The following is a 27,560-nucleotide window of genomic DNA, read 5'->3' as shown; positions in this document are numbered from 1 at the left end:
TCATATTCCCTGTTTAACATGTCTGTCCGAGTCTTCTTTACAATGGTAGTTCCTTCATGAGTGATTTGCAACTTGTCCCAGATTTCCTTTGCCGTTGTGCATCGTGATACTCGTCGGTATTCCTCAAAGCTGATAGCACAGTTGAGCAGATTGGTTGCCTTGGCATTTAACTCCACCGTCTTCCTATCTTCCTCGGTCTAGCTTGCTTCTGGTTTAAGAGAGATTACTCCTTGAGCATTTGTGGTAGTTGAAAATTTAGGACCTTCCAAGATGATCTTCCAAAGTCTGTAATCCACGGCTTGTACAAATATCTTCATTCTCTCCTTCCAATAGGTATAATTTTTCCCATTGAAGAGGGGAGGTCTGTTGCTTGATTGATCTTCAGCAAGATTGTATGACAACACATTTGCGCCACTGTTTTCTGCCATGAGGATCTTTACTCCAAGCTGCAAAGCTTGATCTCTTTGAGACCAAGCTCTGATACCAATTGATGGTTTCAGTGGCTAAGAGAAGGGGGGTTGAATCTTAGCCCCCTTTTTCTGATGCTAACACTTGCTGACCTTCAGAGAAGACTTTTCTGTTTTTGCTCGTCACTAGACACGAGCAACTTTGTTTTGTCTCGTCCCTTGCCACGAGACTTTTTGATATGTCTCGTCACTTGGCACGAGATAATTCTGGCTTTTGCTCCTGTGTAGTAGAAAACAGAAATGGAGTAGAAAGAGAAGAAAATTGCACCCAGATATATCCTGGTTCGGCTGCTAAGTGCAGTGCAGCCTACATCTAGTCTCCATCACAAACATGATGGAATTTCACTATAATCAATCTGATTACAACTTGTAAAGTGCTAACCCAACTTACAAGGGGATTCCCACAGAATCATGATACACAACATAGATGAACAAAGGAACTCTATGACATCTATGGCTTTTTCTTTTAATTTTGCACTCTCTGCCTTTTTCCGCTCTATGGCTTTTTCATACAAACCTCACTTGTTTGCCTTTTTCCATGAGACTCAAGACATGACAAAATTAAACAGAAAAATTACAAAACAGAGAACATTGAAGGAGAAGAGAAAACTGTTAGCTCAGGGAGCTCTGAGAACTCTGTGCCTTGCACTCTCAAATCTTACTCCTTTTCACTCCTTGCTTCAAACAGTGGTTGTTCCCCCTTTTTAAAGAAGAGGAAAGCCTCCACACTTGAAGCCAAAACCGAACCAACTTCTTCCTCCTTCAACAAAAACAGAACCGGTTCGGCCACTCAGAGAGAGAAGAGATAACCATGCATTAACCAACATGCAATTACCTCTAGTCCTTTCTTGATCATCACCCTTCATCAATCCGGACTCTCCATCCTTGGCTTCCTCTCCAAGATGGATTTCTGGCCCTTGATGCTTCATGACGATGATGACTTCATCTGCTTCAATCTCTGCCTTCAACTATCACTTCGCCACTCTAGCTACTCCCTGTGATGGTTGAGCAAAATCAAAGACAAGCCATGCTTCAAGAATCTCCTCTAGCTGGCCGAATCTTCTTCTTCCATTTTTGAGCATGAAAGGCTCAAGATAATCTCACCAAATCTAACCACATTTGGTGAATATCTTAGCCACAGCTCATTTTTATTTTTGGTATGTTTTCTTGCCATCATTGTGATGGTCTTTAGGCTTGCTTTCTCTCCATTTCGGTAGCTCACTTTTGCTTCCATGACTGCCAATGTTTTCTGAGTAATAACCGAAGAGAGAAAGAGTTGTGAGAGAAAGAAGAAAGAGAATATGGACATTAACTAAGGTAGTTTGATAAAGTAAAGTAAATGTTTACTTCCCTTTACTGAGTAACGTGTAGCTCAATGATGTCCATCAAATCAAAGTCATTCATATTCTCTCTCATAGTTCCCATGCAATATATGGCAATTAAATGAATTTTGGAATCCATCTAATGTTTGAATCTTTGGATCCGTTGAAGGCAATTTTGCTTTCTTTCTTCTTTGTTTTCGGATCATGCATGGAACCTTTTATCATTAATAGAATTTGGGCTTGTAACATTGAGATTAAAACTGGCCCATTTGGTTAACATTTGCTTTCCTGATAAAATTGATTTCGGATCAAGCATGGAAAGCATTTGTTTGGGCTTGCAACAATTTATTCTGGCCCAATTATAACTAGCTTTAATTACAAACACAAAGCTGAACCAATAATGCAACAGTTGGGCTTTGTTAATTTTCTTTTGTTTCGGCCCAGCACAAAATCTGCACAACAAAATTATTAATTAAGCATATATGAATTAGGATTAAATTAATAATTTTGTATTTAAATATTTCAATAATGTTTGTTCATCATCAAAATTAAACAAGAGTTTTCCAAACTCATCAAGAGATTTTGTGATTTTTGAAAAATCCTTTATAAACCTCCTGTAGAATCCTACATGTCCTAAAAAACTTCTGATTGCCTTAACATTGGTGGGTGGTGGTAGTTTTTCAATTACCTCTACCTTAACTTGATCCACCTCTATTCCTTTGTTCAAAATTTTATGCCCAAGGACAATTTCTTCAGTCACCATAAAGTGACATTTTTCCCAGTTTAAAACCAGGTTAGTCTCTTGGCACATTTTCAGAACAAGTGCTAGATGATCAAGACAGGAGTTGAATGAGTCTCCAAATACTGAGAAGTCATCCATGAAGACTTTTAGAAATTTTTCTACCATATCAAAGAAGATAGAGAACATGCATCTCTGAAAGGTTGCTGGTGCATTGCACAGACCAAAAGGCATCCTTCTGTAGGAAAATACTCCAGATGGACATGTGAATGCTGTTTTTTCTTGATCCTGAGGATCTACTGAAATTTGGTTATAACCTGAATAGCCGTCCAAAAAGTAGTAATAGTCATGACCTGCTAGTCTTTCTAACATCTGGTCTATGAATGGTAAAGGAAAATGATCCTTTCTGGTAGCTGTATTGAGTCTTCTGTAGTCAATACACATGCGCCACCCTGTAACTGTTCTTGTAGGAACCAGTTCATTCTTTTCATTATGAACCACTGTCATGCCTCTCTTTTTAGGTACAACTTGGATAGGGCTCACCCAGGGGCTATCAGAAATGGGATAAATAATCCCAGCCTCTAGTAATTTAGTGGCCTCTTTCTGCACTACCTCCTTTATGGCAGGATTAAGCCGCCTTTGTGGTTGAACCACTGGCTTTGCATTATCCTCCAATAGGATCTTGTGCATACATCTGGCTGGGCTAATGCCCTTAAGATCACTTATGGACCACCCAAGAGCTGTCTTGTGTGTCCTTAACACCTGTATTAGTGCTTTCTCTTCCTGTGGCTCTAAAGCAGATCTTATGATTACAGGAAAAGTGTCACCTTCTCCCAGAAATGCATATTTCAAGGATGGTGGCAGTGGTTTGAGCTCGGGTTTAGGAGGTTTCTCCTCTTCCTGAGGAGTTTTCAGAGGTTCTTTTGTTTCCTCTGGTTCCTCTAGATTAGGCGGAACATCTTTAAAGATGTCCTCTAGCTCTGATTCGAGACTCTCAGCCATATTGATCTCCTTTACCAGGGAGTCAATAATATCAACACTCATGCAGTCCTTTGATGTGTCTGGATGCTTCATTGCTTCAACAACATTCAGCCTAAACTCATCCTCATTGACTCTCAGGGTCACTTTCCTTTTTTGGACGTCAATGAGGGTTCGTCCAGTTGCTAGGAAAGGTCTTCCTAGAATGAGGGTTGCACTCTTGTGCTCCTCCATCTCTAACACTACAAAGTCAGTAGGAAAGGCAAATGTCCCAACTGTGACAATCATCTCCTCAATTACGCCTGATGGATATTTAATGGAGCCATCAGCAAGTTAAAAACAAATTCGGGTTGGTTTGACCTCTTCAGTCAAGCCAAAATTTCTAATAGTGGATGCAGAGATTAGGTTGATACTTACCCCAAGATCACATAGAGCTGTCTTAGTACAAGTACCCTCCAATGTGCATGGTATCATAAAGCTCCCGGGATCCTTAAGCTTCTCTGGTAAGCTCTTTAAAATGACTGCACTGCATTCTTCAGTGAGAAAGACTTTTTTAGTTTCTCTCCAATCCTTCTTATGACTTAAGATCTCTTTCATGAACTTAGCAGAAGAAGGTATTTGCTCAAGTGCCTCTGCAAACAGAATCTTGATTTCAAGAGTCCTGAGATAGTCTGCAAAGCGGATAAATTGTTTATCCTGTTCTGCTTTTTGGAGTTTCTAAGGATAAGGCATTTTAGCTTTGTATTCTTCAACCTTGGTTGCTGCAGGTTTATTTCCTACAGAAGCATGTTGAGAAGCCTTCTTGAGGGAGTTATTATCAATACTTGTAGGTGTCTGATCCCTCATTGGCATTTGAACGCCAGGCTTGGGGCAGGATGGGCGTTTAACGCCAGATTTCCACCACTTTCTGGCATTTGAACGCTAGAATTAGGCTCCCATTGGGCATTTAATGCCAACTTTTCACCTTTTTCTGGCATTTGAATGCCAGAACTGGGCATCCACTGGGCGTTTAACGCTAATTTTTCACCCTTTTCTGGCGTTTGGACGCCAAAATCATTCCTCTCTGGGATCTTACTGTCCTCAAAGGGATTTTGGGTGGCAATTTGCTTATCCTCTGTCAGTTGTTCTTTTCTTGACTTTCTGCTACTTTGAGTTGAGGTATTTAATATTTTTCTACTTCTTAATTGAACTGCTTGGCACTCTTCTGTTATCTGTTTTGATAACTGCAGTTTTGTCTGATTCAATTATGATTCCATATCCTTATTAGCATTTTTGGTTTCTTGTAGCATCTCCTTAAATTTTGCTAACTGTTTTGTTATAGAAGATAGTTGCTGATTGAGTTCAGCAACTTGTTCCTAAGGACTAAAGTCAATTGACACTGCCTTAGCTTCTTCTTTCATGGAGGACTCACTATTTAAGTATAGATACTGATTTCTAGCAACCGTATCTATAAGCTCTTGAGCCTCTTCAATCGTCTTTCTTATATGTATAGATCCACCAGCTGGGTGATCTAGATATATCTGAGCTTTTTTTGTAAGTCTGTAGTAGAAGATGTCTAACTGCACCCACTCTGAAAACATTTCAGAGGGGCATTTCCTTAGTATCTCTCTGTACCTCTCCCAGGTATCATAAAGAGATTCATTATTCTCTTGTTTAAAGCCTTGGATGTCCAGCCTTAGCTGTGTCATCCTCTTTGGAGGGAAATATTGATTCAGGAATTTGTCTGACAACTGTTTTCATGTTCTTATGCTGGCTTTGGGTTGGTTATTTAACCACCTCTTAGCTTGGTCTTTTACAGCAAATGGAAATAGCAGTAATCTATAGACATCCTGATCCACTTCTTTATCACGTACTGTGTCAGCAATTTGTAAGAATTGTGCCAGAAACTCTATAGGTTCTTCCTGTGAAAGACCGGAATACTGGCAATTTTGTTGTACCATGATAATGAGCTGAGGGTTCAGCTCAAAGGTGTTGGCTCTTATGGGGGATATACAGATACTACTCCCATATGAAGCAGTAGTGGGGTTAGCATATATATGACTCCAAAGTACTTTTGGACTGTTCATTTCCATTAAGGTCCATGATGAAGTAAGGGAGATGATGTGGATATAAATTTTATTTTATATTTATTTATTTATTTATTTATTTATATATATATATATATATTTTCGAAATAATAAAATAAAAAAAGACTAAAATAAATAAAAAACTTGAAAATGTTTTATGAGGATTTTTGAAAAAGTGAGGAGAGAGAAAGTGGTTAGGAAGTTTTTGAAAAAGATATGATTTTAAAAATCTTAAAAAGATATGATTTGAAAAAATTTGACCAATTCAACCCAAGGGATTCGAAAATTAATGAGTAAATAAAGGAAAAGATGTATGTTTGAACTTAATGAGGAAAGAGAAAAACACACAAAAGACACAAGACTTAAAACTTTTAGATCTAGCTCCCTTATTTTTCGAAAATTTTTGGAGGAAAACACTAAGGGACACCAAACTTAAAAATTTTAAGATCAAAACATATACACGACTCAAGAACACGAGGAACATAAAAAGGAACACCAAACTTAAAATTTTTAGAAAATCAAAATAAAATTTTCGAAAATCACATGGAAAATAACAAGAAAACACTAAACTTAAAAATTGAAGCAAGATTTAAACAAAGAAAAATTATTTTCAAAAAGATTTTAGAAAGGAAGACTCAAAGGAGCAACTATTCACAAGAACATAGACACATTCAACAAATGCAAGGATTAAACAGAGAAAAATTATTTTGAAAAAGGTTTCAATTATTGTATTTTTTAGATGACAAAAATACAAAGAACACCAAACTTAAAACATACAACTAGACTCAATGAAAAACTAACAATTAATAAAGAAAAATAATATTTTTCAAAAAAAATTTGAAAAGAAAGTAAAAGACTCTAAATCAAAAAGACAATTTTTTTCCTAATCTAAGTAACAAAATAACCGTCAGTTGTTCAAACTCGAACAATCCCCGGTAACGGCGCCAAAAACTTGGTGCACGAAAATTACAATCACTCTTTGCAATTTCGCACAACTAACCAGCAAGTGCACTTGGTCATCCAAGTAATACCTTACGTGAGTAAGGGTCGATCCCACGGAGATTGTCGGCTTGAAGCAAGCTATGGTTATCTTGTAGCTCTTAGTCAGGATATCAATAATGGTTCTTAGTTTTAATTGGAATAAGTAAAAAAACATGGATTAAATGATACTTGTTATGCAGTAATGGAGAACAGGTTGAGCTTTTGGAGATGCTCTGCCTTCTGAATTTCTGCTTTTCTACTGTCTTCTTCTTCACGCACGCATGTCTCCTTCCATGGCAAGCTGTATTTTGGTGGATCACCGTTGTCAATGGCTACCAGCCGTCCTCTCAGTGAAAAGGGTCCATGTACATGGCTAATCATCTGTTGGTTCTCACTAATGTTGGAATAGGATCCATTGATCCTTTTACACACTGTCACTGCGCCCAGCATTCATGAGTTTGAAGCTCATCATAGTCATCCCTTCCCGGATCCTACTCGGAATACCACAAACAAAGTTTAGACTTTTTGGATCTCAGGAATGCTGCCAATTGATTCTAGCTTATACCACAAAGACTCTAATCTCACGGATTTGAATGCTCTATTGTCAGGAGAGGCAGTCAAACTCGTGAACCAGGAACCCAAGAGATATACATTCAATCTAAGGTAGAACAGAAGTGGTTGTCAGGCATGTGTTCATTGGTTGAGAATGGTGATGAGTGTCACAGATCATCACATTCATCATGTTGAAGTGCAAATGAATATCTTAGAATAGAAATAAGCGTGATTGAATAGAAAACAGAAATAATTGCATTAATTCATCGAGACACAGCAGAGCTCCTCACTCCCAACCAAGGGGTTTAGAGACTCATGCCGTAGAAGATACAAATTCATATGTAAAATATCATGAGATACAAAATGAATCTTTAAAAGTAGTTTTTATACTAAACTGGTAACCTAGGGTTACAGAAAATGAGTAAGCTAAGATAGATAGTGTAGAAATCCATTTCCGGGGCCCACTTGGTGTGTGTTTGGGCTGAGCAATGAAGCTTTCACATTCATAGGCTATCCCTGGCGTTTAACTCCAGCTTTTGTGCAAGTTTGGGCATTTAACTCCACCTTGTATCTTGTTTCTGGCGTTTGACGCCAGAATAGGGTAGAAAGTTGGCGTTAAACGCCAGTTTGCATCATCACAACTCGAGCAAAGTATGAACTATTATATATTGCTGGAAAGCCTAAATGTCTACTTTCCAACGCAATTGAGAGCGCGCCAATTGGGCTTTTGCAGCTCCAGAAAATCCATTTCGAGTGTAGGGAGGTCAGAATTCAATAGCATCTGCAGGCCTTTTTCAGCCTCTGAATCAGATTTTTGCTCAGGTCCCTCAATTTCAACCAGAAAATACCTGAAATCACAGAAAAACACACAACTCATAGTAAAGTCTAGAAATGTGATTTTTGCATAAAAACTAATAAAAACATACTAAAAAGTAGCTAGATCCTACTAAAAACTATATGAAAATACCCCCAAAAAGCGTATAAAATATCCGCTCATTAGTGGTATAAGTTAGAATCAATTGGCAGCATTCTTGAGATTCGAAAAGTCTAAACCTTGTCTGTGGTATTTCGAGTAAGATCTGCGATGGGATGACTGTGACGAGCTTCAAACTCGCGAGTGTTGGGCACAGTGACAGTGTGCAAAAAGATCAATGGATCTTATTCCGACATAATCGAAAATCGACAGATGATTAGCCCTACATAACCCGTAGCTGGACCATTTTCACTGAGAGGATGGATGGTAACCATTGACAATGGTGATCCACCTACGTATAGCTTGGCATGGAAAGGAGTACGCATGACTGGATGAAGGCAGTAGGAAAGCAGATATTCAGAAGGAACAAAGCATCTCCATACGCTTATCTGAAATTCCCACCAATGAATTACATAAGTATCTCTATCTTATTTTTCGTCTTATTCATATTTTAATCATCAAAACCCCATAACTATTTGAATCTGCCTAACTGAGATTTACAAGGTAACCATAGCTTGCTTCAAGCCGACAATCTTCGTGGGATCGACCCTTACTCACGTAAGGTATTACTTGGACGACCCAGTGCACTTGCTGGTTAGCTGCACGGAGTTGTGAGAGAAGTGTGAACTCACAATTTCGTGTACCAGATTGCCAATTCATTCGGGAAAATGTTGCTCAACGATTGATCAAGTTAATCTTACAACCCATTATCAGTTACTTTTGAAGTTCAGAAAACTTTAGTTGTATCTTCAGTCAATAACCATCTGATTAAATTACAGCTCAATTTTCAAGTTAGTTACTAGTTAATTAGTTTGTTAGTTTATGTTATGTTTATTTTCAGGAGATCTGTAGCCGTATATATGCTATATTCTTTCCAATATTGAATGACACCTTGATTTATTCAAGAACAACAATAACCAATGGCAAACCCGTAGTGTAATAAGAACGACATTGATACTCAGGAACATGGCATATGGAAACATCAGATGCTGGTTCAAACTCCGTGGCAAAGTTCAAACAACAGTAGTACATATTCTTGCATATATAAAGATTATTTGAGCAGGACAAATAAACCATTAACATCAAATAATTTTAAACTGACATGACAACTACTTATGTTAACATAGGGATTCCCAACCAGCAAAAATGGCAAGTTAAGCAATGTCAATCTCCCTTGTGCACACACACTGCTCCAAGGAAGCTGTCACATCTCATATGGCATATGGAATTCCATTCTAATGTTCATACTATTTGTTCAAAATGTGAAATATATTCAGATGATTCAAGAGCTAAAAGGGATTCTTTGAACATGGGCAACTCATAAACTAGTATAGCAAGGTCGATATTTCCGAAAATGAATTCAATTCCAAACATGGGTTTCATGAGCCCAGATCAAAACGTAATTGATTGAAAGAGAATAAGGAGTAAGAAGACGACCTTTCGGCAGTGTCAACATTGGTATCGACATCGTCGGTGCAGGCAAACTGCAGTGCTGATACCACTACATTACTACCCATGTCCTCTATCTGCAGTAGCAAAACATCGCAAAGCAAAGCAAGAATATTTGTAAGCAATACAGCAATAATAATAAAATAGTAGAAGTAAGATATATTAATTATAACTCAAGGTTCCGAAAACTGGACATCAAACCTCATGTATCTATATATTCTATTATAATCTTATTTGCATTAACTCTCTTAGCCTTTGGCATTGCCATTAGAGGAGCTTAAAGCCCACACATAAAAAGAGACAAAAACACAGAGAGAATCACTACCTTGCATAACAGAGGAGAGGAGACTGAGACTGAGGGAGTGGAAAACACAAACAATGAAGAGATGCGTCTAGGGTTTTTGGTTTAAAATTTAAAAAACACAAAAAAATTTTGGGTGACAGATATCTCAAAATTCAATTTCTAAAAATTAAAAAAACTAATATATAAACTCAGCATGGAAAAATTTATAAAAATAAGAAAAAAGTTATATACTTCGATATTTAAAACAAAAATACAAAATAATTATTATTTTAAGAAATTTATAAAATTATTATCAAAATCAAAGTTTAACTTAAAAAAAAGGAGTAATAATTATTTTATATTTTTTAAAGAAAAATAATTATACACTGATACAGAATTTAAAATAAAATAAAAATATTTACATTAGAATACTATTTTTTCAAAGACTTCTCTATAAACAACATTGATGGTTGAATTTGCAGACATTCCTACGTGATTCATAAGTAAAACTTTTAAACCTCTCTTACTCTTAACTCTTGAAAGTGCCACATATAGTTGGCCATGTGTAAAAACTGGTCTGGGCAAGTATAATCCAATATGAGATAAAGTTTGTTCCTGAGACTTATTAATTGTCATGGCAAATGATACTATTATGGGAAACTGTCTTCGTTGGAATCTAACTGGGACGGTTTCATTTGTTGGTACCATATTCATTCTTGAAATCAAAGTAATATGACCAACATTGTTACCCGTTAAGACTTCACATTCTATGACAGGATTTTCAAGCTTCTTAACTTGTAGCCTTGTACCATTACAAAGACCACTGGATTGGTCAATATTCCTTGGTAAAATCACCAGAACACCAACCTTGAGTATTAATTTATGTGGAGACAAACCAGAATAATTTATACTATTCAGTAATTCAAGACCATAGAGATCTAGTTGACTCTCCATATTCCCTTCATCCATACAAATGGAATTCGAACTAAGATATAATTTTTCCCCTCCAGGAATGATAGCCATCAGATGGTTGTTGACCTCTTCAACGATGTCTAGTGTGGGAGCCAGTATAGTTCTTGCTTTGAAAAAATCCTTTGAGGACATGTTTTCCAAAATATTTGGATAAGAAAAATGAACCAACTCATCAAATGCCTAGTCCAAAGAAGGAATAACAATATCTCCTGGAAGACATATCTCAGATTCACCATCCATATTGTCACCTATTAGACCATCACCAACTTTCAATAACCACTCACCAAATTGCTCTGTCTCATCTTGATCTGAAGCAGTCATTCCTACAGAGAGTCCATGTTTTTTGTTAGTTTGAGCACTTGACAAAACTTCCAAAGATAAGACGAATTCACGGTTGAATGAACGATATCTTTGTCTCGATCCTCGTAGAATGACAGGAAGAATTTGTCTAAAGTCTCCACCTAGTACAACCACTTTTTCTCCAAAGGGCAAATCTTTTTTATATGTTGGAGAACACTTCATGATATCACCCAAGCATTTATCAAGCGCTTCATAGTAGTACCTACTAACCATTGGAGCCTCATCCCAAATTATAAGTTTGGCTTTCAACAGCAACATTGCTTGAGGGGAACCAGGTTTGATGTTACATACATAATCCTCAGTTATTCAGTGATATTTTGAACCTTGAGTGTGCCGTTCTTCCATTGGGAAGAAGTAAAGATGCAATACCACTCGAAGTAACGTTTAACACTATATCACCTCTTGAGCAAATCTCAATAGACATAAGATTCCAGAGAAATATTTTTCCAGTACCCCCATGACCATACACAAAGAAAAAACCCCCTTCATCACAATACACAGCTGTAACAATTTTATCGAATGCATATCTTTGCTTAGGTGTTGCGATGGCTAACATGTCTACGGCATTTTCTTTATATCATCCATGTTAAAGTTTAGCTCTTCCCTAATAACCCTTTCGGTTAACAAAGAACTATCAACTTCAGTTGCTAAAGGCATAAGAGGATAGTCTTTCAAGGTTTTACTATAGGAATATAAGATCTTGTCTATATCCATTAAACACAACTGCTTAATCTCATCATCTGACATTGTTAACTCTGCATATTATACGATATTGTAAAAATTCAATCAAACTAAAAATGATCAATAAGGAAGAACATTTATCATTGTAATGAATAAAAACTCACCCCTCATGTTCATCATGGCTCGCTGTCGATACAAAATATCATCTGACAGTTCATGCCAACATTTATCCTAGACATGTTCTGGTCTTGAGATATTGTTGGATGTTAATAGAATGACAAATAACCTCCTAACATATGATCTTGAGGCCCATGAGCTTGCTTCCTTAATTGCATTAATGAATTCTTTGTCATCTTGCAAGAGTCCAAGGGCGAAGCATGCATCTCTATACGTAGCATAAATTGTTCCTCCTACTGTTCTTATATCTCAAAAACTCATACATCCTCTTTGAGTATTCAAGAGAAGTCGTTGGTAATATTCTTCGGTATTTGCTACAAAAAATTTGGTTAAAATCTGACTTTTAAGTTGTTAAATGGATTAAGCTATGCTATTTTAATTATTATGTAGCTACATATCCGCATAAGAATAATTTTCTGAAAAAATCTAGAAAAATAAAAAATTGTTTAATCTACAGATTATAACTGTTGAAAGTTATTTGAACATTTATTTTCTAGTGTAGATAAATCGAATAAAATGGACGTGGGGTACAGGCTATTAAGATTTTAAATTTAAATCATTAAATAAGTAAGATAAAAAATGAATATAAACTCGTCGTTACCTGCATGTACATGAGTCAACCTTCCAATTGCAAAGCCTTTCTTTTGAGGAAACCACTTTGAAGAATCGTCCTTCCAAACAAACTTGGTTGGAAACTCAGCATAAGTCAGACTTCGAGCATAGGAATATGACATGTTCGCCGCCATCCATCCCAAAAATATGGACTTATAAGATATTGCTCTTTCGATGATATCATTCACAGTAGAAGTTTCACCATAAACCACAGGTTGCTCATCCTCCAAATGGAATGGAAGTCTAATCATAAATGGTTCTTTCTCTTGGATTTCGTATCCAAATAGACGCCAGACTGCCTCACATGCCGAAATGTACCTACAATCGTAGTAATTCCTAATTTTGTCAACAACTTGTGTGGCTTCTGACGGATCACCAGCATTGTATAGAGTAGCTGTTACGCGGTCATTACCCTTGTGTACATACTTAAACAAATACTTAATAGAACTTGTTTGGCATGTTCCACATTTATGTGGCACCTGAACTTGAGCAACAATTCTGGATTATACGGAACAATGAACTTATTGTCTAGTACACATTCCCTTTTCTTCACTGTTTGACCGTTATCAATACGCCTATATTTGGAAAATCCGGCCTCGTCAATGAGTGTTCGTTGTCTAAACTCTTTAGGATAGAACTTTGAACAGGATCCATTCTTCATGTAAGGTGAATTCTTGTTGTACGGACCACATGGACCATGTACCATGTAATTTTGAACAGCTCCATGTAGATTTGGCCTTTCATTTTCATCAGGAATCTCAGCTGTTATATGTTTGTCTATGTCATCTGGTGTTTGTGGCTTGAACTTGTTACTCATGAATAAAAGGATATGTGCATACGAAAGCCCTCTCTTTTGAAACTCTACAGTGCAAACATCTGAAAATTGAAAAAGACAAATGAGCAAAGCATTACAACATAAAATTTTAATAAAGCATTGCATAAACACAGACTTACATCCCAAAATTTTGCCAAAGATTTTTCTCTCTTTTAGGTCATCAATCAAACCATCAAGCTTGATCTTGAAAACTTGACACAATATATCAAGACGGTCTTCTGCCTTCAATCCAATGGGAATCACTTCTCTTCTTATCTCATCCCATTTAAGGTTACAAGTCATGGTAATAAAATAGCTAGGATATCCTGCATATATGCAAATTGCAAATGCATCTTTACAATTATTCATCATATACCTAGGTCCACCGGTAAAAGTACTCACTCGGAAGAATGATTCTTTTGCCAAGCCATGCAGCATCTACATTCCCGTTTATAAGACTTTCATGCAGACATTTGTATTTATCAACCCTCAACTGTGGTTATTTACACCTAAAGAATTTTAACCTCTTTGATTTCACCATTGTGTAGGCATCTACCAGAAACTGTTGGAATAATCTCTTTGATATTAGAATTAACGGAGATTCACCTGTCCTTTCCTGTAGTCGAAAAGTAAAAAATTGTCGTAAAGTGATTGTTGTATTTTTCTTTGTAGGTCTAACAGAGATAGAATCTGATGTTGCAATACCCAAACGAAATTCATCCTCCCCATACGGAAACAACAATGGATATTGCAAGGCTAAATAAGATGGATGAAAAACATCAATCCGCTGGAGCTTTCTAGATTTACTCTCTATAATAATATCTCTATCTTTGCTAAGTTGTTCGACATCGCCAACAATCAATGCAGCCACTTCAGATGCAAATGGCAAGTTGTATGTCCTGCCATTTGTAGTCCTTTTACTAATCAACTTAAGCTTTATGTTTGTGCAATTTTTCTGTTGGTACCTATCTCTTGCATAGCAAAAACTCTTTGCCAAACTATTATATTTGTCTAGCATGTTTCTTAATATTCCCATAATTTTCCTATCCCGCTCATTTATAGCTTCATTGGAACTGTGAAAAAAAAACAATAAAATTTATGTTATTTTCTCTCACAGATAAGAAATAACTAAAAAATTTGACTGGTCGAAGGAAAATTACCGAAGTGTGCCTATTCGATTATCAATCTCATTTTCTGTGTCATAGATATATATCTGCGCAAATGTTGGTCGCAAACTATCAAGAGGAAGTAAACTATCAATGCTATGGTAGTTTTGATCCCAAAGCTTAAAAATTGGAGGAGCAGTCCTATTGTTCACCCCACGGTCAATTTTTTAAGCCATTGATGTAAAATAAAACATTGAATTAAATATCCTTATATTTTTTAGGAAACGAATACTTCTTTGATCTCCTCCAGTATGAAGCTGAATGAGCTCATCAGGAGGCACAGAAAGTAGAGGAAACTCGATCTTTCCTTCCATACAACATAATAAAACTTTGGTTGGAGCGACTGTTTGGATTTAGCAAGCCTTTTTCCAGACCACATTCATGCTTTACAATGTTGACATTGATAAATAGAATTTCCTATATCCCAGACATCTGCCGAATGAACTCTCTTTAGCTACTCAGTTATCATACCGATACAATTTAGTCCATGATGTACACAAAGATGCAAATAAACATACAAATAAAAATTTTACATACCGTCTAAGGTTTCTGAGGATGGTATAAAATTATTTTCCATATCCACACCCAACATTGAATCATCATAACTATTCAAAACTATAGTAAAAAAAATATAAAAAATGCAAACATAATCATTTTGATGTATTACTAATAATTCATATCTCTTGTAAACTACAAACTTAAATTCTTGATATAATGAGAAATTACCTTCATCATCAACAAAAGGGTCAACATGTTGGCCACTGTGTTCAGCTTGCTGGGTACATCTTAACAGTCGATAAATTTACATCTTCATAAAGTTGTGCCAAATTAATAGCCACCGAAGCAACAACAGAAGAAGATTGTCCTTTTTGCACCCCAATTATAGTAGAACTTCTTTACAAAAAGTTTAATTTTATTCAATTAAACCATAGAAACTATAGAAAAAAAGAATATAATAATGGTGATCATCTTTTCTAAATTACCTTTCTGTTAGGCACAATCTGTGAGAATCGGAGTGTGATGGAAGCTGATTTTGTGGAACGACTTCAGTTAGATTATTGGCGGGTTCTTGTACACTGGAGTATGCTAGAATTGTAATAAATCTATGTTATATAAATGATTTCTGATGAAGTATACTTTTTGTTAAATATTGGTGTATGAATCATTTGGCAATCATTAATTATATGTACTATTTGTTAACACGGACAATGGAGTTCTTGTCAATGAGGGATCCGTCTGTAGAGTTAAAGATTTAGATCTTACTTCTGATGTAGAAGGTCTTACATAATTAAGAGGAGTATTTTTCTGTCCAAAAATTCTATGCGAGGCACCGTGTACACCATGCATAGATAATTGCTTCCTTATGAATGAGTAATGAGAAATATATAGAAAATTTTTGTCATTAAACCTATATAAATTAAATTTAGATAAATATGAGTCAATTACAGTGAGAAAAATGTCACATTTATCCTCACTGGATTGTAAATTGAGAATATTAGATGAGGTACCAGTTTCTCGATACACTGTTCTTTGACTTGTAGTAATATGATGCATATTTTTATGTACGTCAAAATTTGTATTAGTGTTGTTCTTCGACACTGTTAAGTCAAGAAAAATAAATGAAACACAAATAATAATTATTCAATTAACTAATCTCATATTTGATTTTATATAATTTTAGTAGTATACTTTCGTAATTAAATTTTTTTTATATTGGTTTAGTTTTATTGAATTATTTTTTAAATTATTAAACTAAATCAATGAGTATCTATATCATGTTATTTAAAATATACTCAGTCATGACTTAAAAATAAATACAATTTAATTTAAATAACAAATAAAACTCTAAATTTAAATATAATTTTAATATTTTAATTTATTTAAATCGAGTTAAATAGATCTACACAAAAGCATCAAATTTTATATTTTTTCAATTAGTATAGAGTTTTATGTATTAATTTAGATTAAATAGTATATTATTTTAAATTATGATAGAGTATATTTTAAATAATATTAAATAATTATTTAACCTAAATAGTACATGAAGATTTGAAAATTGCATAGTTTTTATGTAATTTATAGCTTATTAAATATGAATTTAAAAAATATAAAGATGAATAGTTATTTACAATTTTCAAATTACTAAACTAAAATATTTAAAAAATTATGTATAGTACAAACTACTTCATTAATATTCTCAACAATAATGATAGCTTAAACTGTATTTCCCATAAAAAATAGAAATTAAAAAAGTTTTAGAAGAACACTTACCAGAAGCACAAAAGAAAGCAGACTCATTATCATCAAGTCTTTTTCATTTTCTTGCCAAAATTATCTTTTGTCTTAACCTTGCAATGTTGAATTGTGTGATTAGAGTGGGATACATTATCGTTGTTAAGTCATTTATCTATAATGTACTTCTTCCGCAATAATGAGTTACAAATACAAATTTTCAAATTTTAATACTTATTTTGAAGTTAAATTTTAAATATCCATTAACTTACAATACTGATTATCTATTGATTAATTTATGAGGTATAAATTTTTACTTAAAAAGTAACCAATTTAAATATAGCTATCTTAAGCAAACTAATTTTATATTATATATTATCAAATAATTAATTGAAAACATATACTCCTGCACGACAATTTTTAAATTTGAATTTAGAAGTGATCAATAAATCACATTTTTTTAATCAACGTATAACATAAAAAATTAGTTAAAAACAAAATATTTAACATAGAATAATTTTAGTCATTTAAAATTTAAATATTAAAAATTAAACTACATATTAAAAATTAAATACAACTTTGTGGTATGCTTCAATAATAATAATAATATACTTTTAAAAAGTGGTACCGCATGTTTTTCGTGATATATAATTTTTAAATTTATTTTATAAATAATGAAATAATTTTTTTGGATAATTACATTAAATGAATAATAAAAATTAATATCCAAATCAACAAACTTTAACCTATCTGATAAAAGAAAATGAAACTTACATAAAACATATGAAATTTACATAAAACATAGTGTATTGTGTAGTAACAGCACTTTTAGAGAGTGTATAATAGTCTTATTTTTTTCAAATATTTAACAATTATACAAATATCATTTATTTTCAATTACTAAGCTAATAAGTTTATAACATGTGAACAGTAAAAAAATAAAATTGTAAAATAGTTGAATAAAATAAAATGAAAACACTAATCAATAGAAGACTAATCAACACTTAAAAAATTTATTTGAAATAAAAAAAATAAATAAAACTTACATAGAGATGTGGTGCAATGTGCAACATTAACACTTTCAAAAAATATCTAATAATCAAATGTTGAATATGATAGATTATATGTAATTGTAGAGTTCTTATATAGAGTTATTGTATTTTGAACTGGGCTAAAATATTAATGTGTATATGTTATAATTTGTTGGAAAGAATCAAAGATATTATTTTATTTTAAATCAATAGTTTTCTTTTTTGAACGAAATAAAAAGTTTCTATTTACGGAGTCATAAATATAATATAACCTACTTTAATGAGTCACAGCAGCATATAACACCAACACCCTAACAATCACTCTCATTCAGTAATTACTCTCATTTAATAATATTTTTTATTTAATAATTTAACGTTCAGTGATTAATTAATAATAAATTAAAATTACTTTTTATTATTGTTATTATTTTATTTCGGAAAAATCCATATACTAATTTTTATTTGTGGATTTTGAGTTTCAGGTTGAAGAATTTAGAAAATGAATAATATATATCAGCACCATGTCATGATTGCTTAAAATTTGTGCCGTCTTCTTTGTGAACCACTCCTATTTCAACAAATCTGTGGTCATCTCATCCTTTAATTGTTATTTTTTAATTGTTATTTTTTAAACCAGGCATCATACACAGCAATTTTAAGATAGTTTTATCCCCCATTCATATGCCTTTTCTATAATTTAAAATTCGAGACTTTGATTTTTATTGCCTCCAAAAAAAATATTGCAACACAAAACAAATAAAAAAATACAAAATTTAGACAAAAAAATTACGTGAAAAGGCGTATTAAAAATAGGATCAATTGTGTGATAAAATTAATTATATATGGGTCGCATGCAATTTGGGATTAGGGTTTTAAATTACATATATTAATAAATTAGCTCATAAATAAAAAAAATATTGTACAGAATTTAAATTATTTTTGTATTAATTTTTATATAAAATACCCATATCATTATAATAATTATTCAGAAGTTGAATATAATTAAAACATTATGAATTTAATTTACTACGTATTTATCTAAATCGAATTAAATTATATAGATATGCAAATTCGATTTATTTAATTTAATTTATTTTTGTATGTGGTATGATTTGATTGAAAGAGCAATAATTTATAGTGCTTCTTAGATTCTTCTATAATTTTATCTAGCATCAATAAAATTCCACTATTACTGGTTTAAGAAAAAAAACTAAAATCTAAAAACGATAGTATATATATAATTATTGACTTATATATTAGAGTCATGTTCGACTTGTATCAAAATAAGAAGAAAGTACTTCTAGTGTCATTAGTATGTCCAAAAAAACATAGATAATTAAATAAATCAAAATAACAATTGTTCAATTTAAAATATCTTAAAATTTGAATAATATATGTTCTCTCAATAGACAATAGCTATAGCCAAGACTCCACTAAACCTTTAAAACATGCTCCTTTATCTTCATTACATGAAAAATCTCATGTTTCACAGTAGCTACTTTTTTACGGATGAAGCTCCAGACATGTTAAACTCATCTAACAGGCACTTTAAACAAAACAAAATAAAAATGTATAATTAAGATTTTAACCAAAAAATGAAATCTGAAATATAAAAGAAGCTATATAAGTGAAGACTAAATGAATACCCTGACAACAGGTCTCTTAGTAACAGGCGAATTTTTCACATTTGGATCAGGTGACTCATCACAAACAGAACATTTATCTTCACCTCGAGGCTACATAGAAAAACAATGAAAAAATAAATAAATAACACCTCATATTTGGCAAATTAAGCCTTAATATACATAGTCTAAAATCAACAAAAAATAAAAAAAAATCATACTTGAACAGGGTTAACAGGACTAGCAGGGAGTATACCAGATTTTACTAGGCCTTGAGCGTCCCTCCAACTTGGTAAACTGGTAGAATCAGAACGTATCACCGATACATCATAAGAATCGCACCATCCAGTAGTTTCTAGTTCGACCTTGAATAAAAACTCCTTATCAAGAAAAAACTCATTAAAACCACTAGGAGCTTTGCTTGCTTCCCCTTTTTCCTACACCAAAAATATTATATTTTTATCGTGTTAAATAAACAAACATCTTTGATTGACAATCATAACGTGATCAACGAAATTGGTTTTACATACATTCAACTCTTTCACCATTTCAGTACAGGTTCGTCCGAGTAAAGCTGCGACCTCCTTATCGAACACAACAAAATTCGTTGTAGCAGTACCGTTAAAAACCAATAAATTCAACTTATACCTGTTTTCTTTTATTCAAAAACATCAATTAACACTTGGCCTATCACTCTTTAGTTACAACAAAATCATAAAAATTATATTTAACATAATTTAGATGCTCAAACATAATTTTTTTAAATATATCAGTTTTCTAGATTGTAGCCTAGCAGAGGAGACTTTGGTATAAATTTATTGTAGGTATATGAATTTTTTCTGTGCACTCTATCTTTGTTTGCCATTTTTTTGTGGCTAGACCATATTTCCATCAACTAAAGCAAGTTTTTGTTTTTAATAACTATTGGTATTAAGCCAAATATTGCTAAATCATTTAAAAATCAACACAATCAATAGTTAACTATATTGCTTTTTTATGAAAAAATTGCACAAATAAGTCTAATTAGAGTCATACCTGTAAATCACATTATTCACGTCCCTATTACAGCCATCGCAGAAGTATTCATTCACATTAGCTTCTGTCTTCACGCTGAAAACACATGATTTATACCACCAACTTGGAACGGGTTCAACATCAAGAATAGTTGCTAGAACAACATAGAATCCAATCTACATAGGAACAGTTTGAAAGTTAAAAAAAAAACAATGAAACAAACAAAAAAATAGTTTTCTATAAAGCACTCATATCTGCAGCCGCACGTAACTCTTTTATTGTCTTCTTCCCAGTAGAATATAAAACTTCATCTTCATCAAGATATGCCGGTTTGCCAGAAATCACAGATAAGTACTTCGAGATCTCTCTATAGTACACGCTACTTATCAATCACGACGCCACAAAAATATAGTCAATATACACAACCATAAATAAGTCATAATATTGGTACAATACCTTTTTCGAAGCATCAAAGCCTCAGGAACATCTAGATTTATCAAGAGTCTAGTACCATACATAATGTTCTATATAATATTAGTACCTATATACAACAATCATTGCTTAAATGAGTTGTACAATTATACATGACAGAAGAATTATCGAATGAAAAATAATCAAAAGTGTCCTTAGATTTAAAAGAACAACTATAATCTAATGTGAACCTAATTAATTAGTAAAACTTTTTATTTTAGCAATGATTTATAAAAAAATATTTAATGCAAATATAAAATAATAAAAAATATTATATAACAACAAAAATACAGTTTAAAATTATATATTAATTAATTAATTCTTAAGTAATTCAACATAGGATTTACAATCAAAAGAAATAAAAAACCGGTGATACCTCGTTTATCCAATTTTATATACTAATAGTTTGTATCACTTCAACTAATTAAATTTTAGAAATTAAAAAAAAAAGAGTATTTCCAATGACATTTAAAAAAATCTTTACTTATCTCAACTGTTTTTACTATATGAAAATATTAATAGTATAACTTTCCTTCTATTGACAACCTTTCTTGAGCCACCAAGTATCTAACCAAAAACTCATGAGTCACTACTTGTTCTCCGATCAATACACTATAGTTTTAAAAATTTTTCTACTCAATTCTAATATTTATTAAATTTTATAAATATTTTTGTATTACATTTCTATTTTGATAACAAATTCTCAGTCATAAATTGAATACAGAGTAATTTAAAAATTATTTTAAGAAAAACAGAATATATGCAACGTATAATGAAAAACTACCAATTAAAATAATAATAACTTAATAGTGTTTGGGCAAATAATTGTTAATAATAGTTAATTCTAAAAAAAAGTTAAACAATCCATCGAATTAACATAAAAATGAACAAAACATAAAAAAAAAATGTATCTCTCCTCCGTAACATACAGAGATATGAGTCCCAATAATATTCACAATACTTTGCAGCTATAAAATAAATCTATTCTAATAAAAATATGACAATAAACGACACAATTAAATTATAACCCCGGTAACTAATTAATTTATTACATATGATTATTAAATGAAAACATAAATAACTAATTAAATATAATAAATATTAACATTAAAATAACCATAATAATAATAATAATATTAATCGTAATACATTTAAAGTTATAAATATTTAAATTTTATATTAATTGATCTATTTATACGTTATACATAAAATTCTTATTACTATTAGTCTTTTATCTCATTTCAGCAATTCACACACAAACTATTAATTTTTTTATCACTGAAAAAGAGTATTAACTCCTTTTACATTTCAATAATTAGTAGAAATAGTTATAATAAGATATAATCATTTGATAATAATCATTTTTTCACATTCTCCAGCATTTTTTACCCTTCCAAATTGAAAAATAACTATTGGCAGTTGTTGTTCGTCCGATGCCACCAAACCTTTGATCCGATCCACCATCTCTCCAAGAACAATAATATTAAGCTTTAAACTGTATAGAAAATAAAAATTATTTAAAAAATAAAAAATTACTTATATAAACATATTAAGTGATGAGTTAGGGTTGTTAGAAAAAACGTACCCGTCATTCTCAATATGAATGATCATCATATTAATAAGTTTGTCATTGTTCACATATTCCCTCTCACCCTCTACACCGGTCATAATTCCAGCAACGTCTTAAATAAGTATCAAACAGAAAATTGTGCCCAAATTACACGTTTTAGTGATATTTTGTCATAATTACAAAAGAAAAATCAACTTGTGTACTTGTCATAAATTATACACTTACCAACCAAAAAAGGATGATAAAGAGAGTATCCCATAATTTCCCTAAAAAGGACCAACTTAATACCATATAACGGTATTGCGTCACAGAAAGAAGGTAAGACAGTTGTTCTTTCTTGAAAAAACAACCGAAATTGATGCGATGTTGTGCGATACAACCCATAGTTATTGTTAACTCTAAAGTATGTAAAAACATATATAGTTTCTTTCGATATCAATGATTCAAATACAGATATCAGATCCTCACCTATAGAAGCATGCATAGTTGTTTCCTATTTTTTCTTAAAGAAAAAAATTTTATTATTCACTTTCTACACCCAGTACCAATAAGATCCAACTAAATAAACAAACAAAATTTATATAAAAAATTTCTTTCAATATTTATAACCGAATAAATTAAAAATATAATTTAAATCTAAAATATTAAGTATTAAACATCAATAACGAATTTATATTCAACTAAAGAAGAATATACAAATAATGAATTCAAATGTTTAATACTTTAATATAAACTATCGTTATATTTTAAATATATATTTAACTATATATTGAGACAATAATTAGAATATGTAATTTTAACTATATATCTAATTAAAATATTCTAAAAATTTTGCTAAAAGTTACCAAATCCCCCTTTTTATTGGCCAAATATTCCTTCCTCCCTTCTCAATTTAAATGATTCTCTTTTCCATTATAATTCCTCATTTCCTTAGTGAAAATTTTTAATACAAAATTTAAATAAAAATAAGACACATTAATTTTTAAAGTATTATTTAATTGTTATAGGACATTATAAGAATGATACATAAAATTATATAAATTTTTTTATTAAACAAAATTTGTTTATAAATAATTAGGGCCTAAAAATCAAAGTTCGTGAAAAAACAAAAAATAAATAGGTTAGTACTCCTTACCAACGATACCTTTGAGGGTATTAATTCTTTAGTTGCTATATATATGAAATTTGTCTTTAGATATGTTAAAATAAAACGCATAATAATAGAAAACAAAGCCAATAACAAATTGAAGAAAAATTTTACTAAATAATACAATTTTTTAGTCCTATACCTATAACAAAAAATTGACACCTCAACCAATTGAAATGGCATACATTAAATATAGGCATATTATGTAATACAATCAGATTGATAAATTATTTTGCCTAAAAAAAATTATATTTCCTTAGTGAAAATTTTTAATACAAAATTTAAATAAAAATAAGACACATTAATTTTTAAAGTATTATTTAATTGTTATAGGACATTATAAGAATGATACATAAAATTATATAAATTTTTTTATTAAACAAAATTTGTTTATAAATAATTAGGGCCTAAAAATCAAAGTTCGTGAAAAAACAAAAAATAAATAGGTTAGTACTCCTTACCAACGATACCTTTGAGGGTATTAATTCTTTAGTTGCTATATATATGAAATCTGTCTTTAGATATGTTAAAATAAAACGCATAATAATAGAAAACAAAGCCAATAACAAATTGAAGAAAAATTTTACTAAATAATACAATTTTTTAGTCCTATACTTATAACAAAAAATTGACACCTCAACCAATTGAAATGGCATACATTAAATATAGGCATATTATGTAATACAATCAGATTGATAAATTATTTTGCCTAAAAAAAATTATATTTCCTTAGTGAAAATTTTTAATACAAAATTTAAATAAAAATAAGACACATTAATTTTTAAAGTATTATTTAATTGTTATAGGACATTATAAGAATGATACATAAAATTATATAAATTTTTTTATTAAACAAAATTTAAATGAAACAATATTTAACTGAGTTAAAATTTAAATCTCTTTTTGATTGCAAAATCTTCTTTTATAAAAAAAATTTTACGTTTTCTTGCAGGAAAATATACAATTGGATTTTATTCTTGTTCAGTTTTTAATTGAATGGTCCCAAGAAAAACATAAAACTGTTGAGATTGAAATTTTAATAATTAGGAGAGTGGGAATCATACAAATGTGAGACTATGTGTATGAAAACAGAGAAACAATTGTGTGAATGAATAAATTAGAAATACCTGCTCATCTATCAATACCATTTCAATGGAGCTATTAGATTTGGGATCTTTGAATTTTGATAAAGACCAAAGTCTGATTACTCTTATATGAATCTTCTCGCTCTCTTTTGGCGATGCAATCATCTCTAACAAATCATATTGTCTATCCATTTTTTCTCTAGAGAAAAAAATAAGAGCAAACGTAAATTCTAGCAAGTATGTATGGTAACAATATAAGACCATACTTCCTAGGCTTTTATAGCAACTAAGAAGAGGTATATTTTTTGGATAAATCATTTTAAAATTAGACTGCATTTAAAATCACATTTCTTCCTTAATCCAAAAGAAGAAAAAATCTGTCTTGATAATTTAAAAAATAAAAAAAGATTTGAATTGAAAATGCTGCTCTTATTCTATATCATAAATACCTCAATTCAAAATATACTGAATAAAAAAAGATATGAAAATAAGAGCTGAATTCATGTCTTCCTGTGATTAAAAAAAATATATATACGTGTATAATAATACCCATAATATATGTATCAGAAGAATCCATAATTTTATTGTTATTTTCTAAACCAGGCATCATATGTAGCAAATTTAAGATAGTTTTATCCCAATCATATGCTTTTTTATGAGTTTAAATTATTAGAAAAAATAATTTTATAACATAGTATCATATTTTCTATAATTTAAAATTTGAGGCATTGATTTTTATTGACTCCAAAAAAAATATTGCAATATAAGACATAAAAAATATATATAAGATTTAGACAAAATAAAAAAAATTACGTGAAAAGACGTATTAAAAATAAGATCAATTGTATGATAAAATTAATTATATATTGGTCGCATGTAATTTAAAATTTGGGTTTTAAATTACATAAATTAATGAATTAGTTTAGAGACTTATCATGATTACAACCAAGGTTTTGAGAACAGGAGAAGAACCCAACGAAGGATCCATTGAATCCATTGGAAGCTGTTGTTAGGACTGAGCATGTTTGTATGCAAGTATTTCAAGTAATTGATTTTTTTCTGTGTAATCTAAAACACAAAAAAATTTATTTATTATTTTATTCTAAAACAATTTTTTTTAGTTAAATCACAGTTAAATCGATTAGACTAATAAACTAATAAACCAGTAATTATAGCGATTCGATAATCGATTCCATTCCCAGAACCTAACGTCTGTATTGTTGAAGTACACGTTGGAAACTTGAGGGATTAGTTCCTGATTTTAAAGACCCCAGCCCGCCAGGCTCTTCCCCTCTTACTGCTTCCCCTTCTCACTCTCAAGGTCACCGCAGAGCCGTCGTCGCGGTAGACCCAGCCCGAGGGGAACGTGGTCATCATCGTGTGCCTGAGAGAATTGTCAGAGGCAGAATAGTCGCGTCAGAGGTCAAATTGTCGCCGTCTTTGTCGCGCGGAGAAGTAGAGGCAGAATCCTGAGGAGAATCGCGCAGCCTCCATCCAGATCTTCGTCGCCGGCTCCAGACTCCAACGCGCTCTCCGTCGCAGCTTGCAGTCCGGTCTCCGGCGCCTCCAGCAAGATCTGTCTTCATCGCAGTCGTCAGCCTCTTCGCCGTCCGGTATCCAGCAAGTCTGGTTAGTCCGAAATAATTATTGTTGTAAGGTTTTTATAGGAGCATTTTGTAATATATAGATCTGACGAAAATTGTTCTTGTTGATAAAATTGTTCTCATTGTATCTAATGGAAATTGTTATCATCGATGCAAATCGTTCCTATTGTATATATCCTTTGATTTGAAATAGATTTGAATGAAATTGTTCTCAGCCTCTCGAGATTGAGAAGCAGGGGAAGGGTGTTCACCTTCTGTTAAAAGACCTTGGATTTGACGTTTATAGTTCTAAAAATTAGACTGAATTGGCCGGTCGGACCGGTTCAATGTGAACCGACAACAATAACGGTCCAATCAAGCATGTAAAACTGTAGATTAGAAAACCGATAAAAAACCGCTGAACCGGTCGAGAACTGGACAGTCAGACCGAATCGAAACCTTGCCGGTTTACACAAAACGGAAGCTCCTTCGTTTCTTTCTCCCTTCCTCCCTTTCTTTCTTTCATTCAGAAAGAAATCACACAAACCCAGACAAAAAACCCTAGCACTGTAAGCCTGCACCACCGCCGCAAGGAGTGGCATACCACCGACGTCCGTCTCACTCAAAGTTCACCATCCGTCTGTCTATCTAACTTTCCTCGTGCTCCAAGTCTTCAACCCCTGCTCGCTGTCACCGATCGCGGCTACTTCCTCGAACTCGGCGTCCATCGTCTTTGTCTGCTCAGCCGCGCTTCCGCCGCCGTTGGTTGCCGTTAACGTTCGCGTCTTCGTTCAGCCGTCGTCTTCGTTCGCGTTCTTCGCCGTTCAAGTTTGCTCGGCGTTCACCATTCGCGTTCAGTCGCCGTTCACCATTCGCGTTCACTCGCCGATCACCGTTCGGGTTCGGGTTCGTCTGGAAGCCACGTTGCCCTGCTTCAAACTCTGCGACCAACCCGTGCGCTCCACCTAGCCGTCGAACTGCTTTCTTTTGTCGCCGCCGTGAGTTCCCTAAACCCACCACCAGACAATACACTCACACAACACCAATTCTCTGCTTCAAACCTGCAACTTCTGATTTCTATTACAATAAGTAACTAATTGATTTGATAGTGGTTTGGATTTTTTCATAGACTGAATTAAAGTTGCAAAAGTTATGTTCTCTTCTCTATCACATTGATACTAAGCTTTGAATTCTCTTATTTCGTTTCAAGTTT

At 32.4% G+C, this 27,560-nt stretch overlaps 2 protein-coding genes, 1 long non-coding RNA gene and 1 pseudogene across 3 annotated transcripts; 1 reads left to right on the top strand and 3 right to left on the bottom strand.

Annotated features, from left to right (window-relative positions):
- The window catches only part of LOC107475106 (N-carbamoylputrescine amidase-like), a 28,689-nt pseudogene extending 19,089 nt beyond the window's left edge, over nt 1–9,600 (bottom strand).
- A 633-nt stretch (nt 9,601–10,233) lies between these two features.
- LOC107475060 (uncharacterized) lies at nt 10,234–10,914 on the bottom strand. Its single transcript, XM_016094709.1, has one exon. The coding sequence runs from the start codon at nt 10,912–10,914 to the stop codon at nt 10,234–10,236; it is 681 nt and encodes a 226-aa protein (XP_015950195.1).
- Nucleotides 10,915–10,962: 48 nt separating this feature from the next.
- Nucleotides 10,963–11,698, bottom strand: LOC107475061 (uncharacterized). Its single transcript, XM_016094710.1, has 2 exons — nt 11,512–11,698; nt 10,963–11,402 (listed from the first exon to the last, which is right to left on the bottom strand). The coding sequence occupies exons 1-2, from the start codon at nt 11,696–11,698 to the stop codon at nt 10,963–10,965; spliced, it is 627 nt and encodes a 208-aa protein (XP_015950196.1).
- A 14,270-nt stretch (nt 11,699–25,968) lies between these two features.
- Nucleotides 25,969–26,631, top strand: LOC110277926 (uncharacterized). The gene is made up of 2 exons (XR_002370916.2): nt 25,969–26,393; nt 26,584–26,631. It is a non-coding gene; the product is annotated as an uncharacterized LOC110277926 (long non-coding RNA).
- Nucleotides 26,632–27,560: the final 929 nt, after the last annotated feature.

Source organism: Arachis duranensis, chromosome 2, assembly GCF_000817695.3.
Source record: "Arachis duranensis cultivar V14167 chromosome 2, aradu.V14167.gnm2.J7QH, whole genome shotgun sequence".
Classification (NCBI taxonomy): domain Eukaryota; kingdom Viridiplantae; phylum Streptophyta; class Magnoliopsida; order Fabales; family Fabaceae; genus Arachis; species Arachis duranensis.
This window is presented reverse-complemented; position numbering and strand designations above follow the sequence as displayed.

What these genes read in the sequence shown, in the direction of transcription:
- LOC107475061 (XM_016094710.1), bottom strand. Translation starts at nt 11,698, where the DNA reads ATGTTAGCCATCGCAACACCTAAGCAAAGATATGCATTCGATAAAATT. An exon ending in GTTAAACGTTACTTCGAGTG is followed by an intron (nt 11,403 to 11,511) that starts GTATTGCATCTT and finishes GTTCCCCTCAAG; the next exon opens with CAATGTTGCTGTTGAAAGCC.
- LOC107475060 (XM_016094709.1), bottom strand. Translation starts at nt 10,914, where the DNA reads ATGTCCTCAAAGGATTTTTTCAAAGCAAGAACTATACTGGCTCCCACA.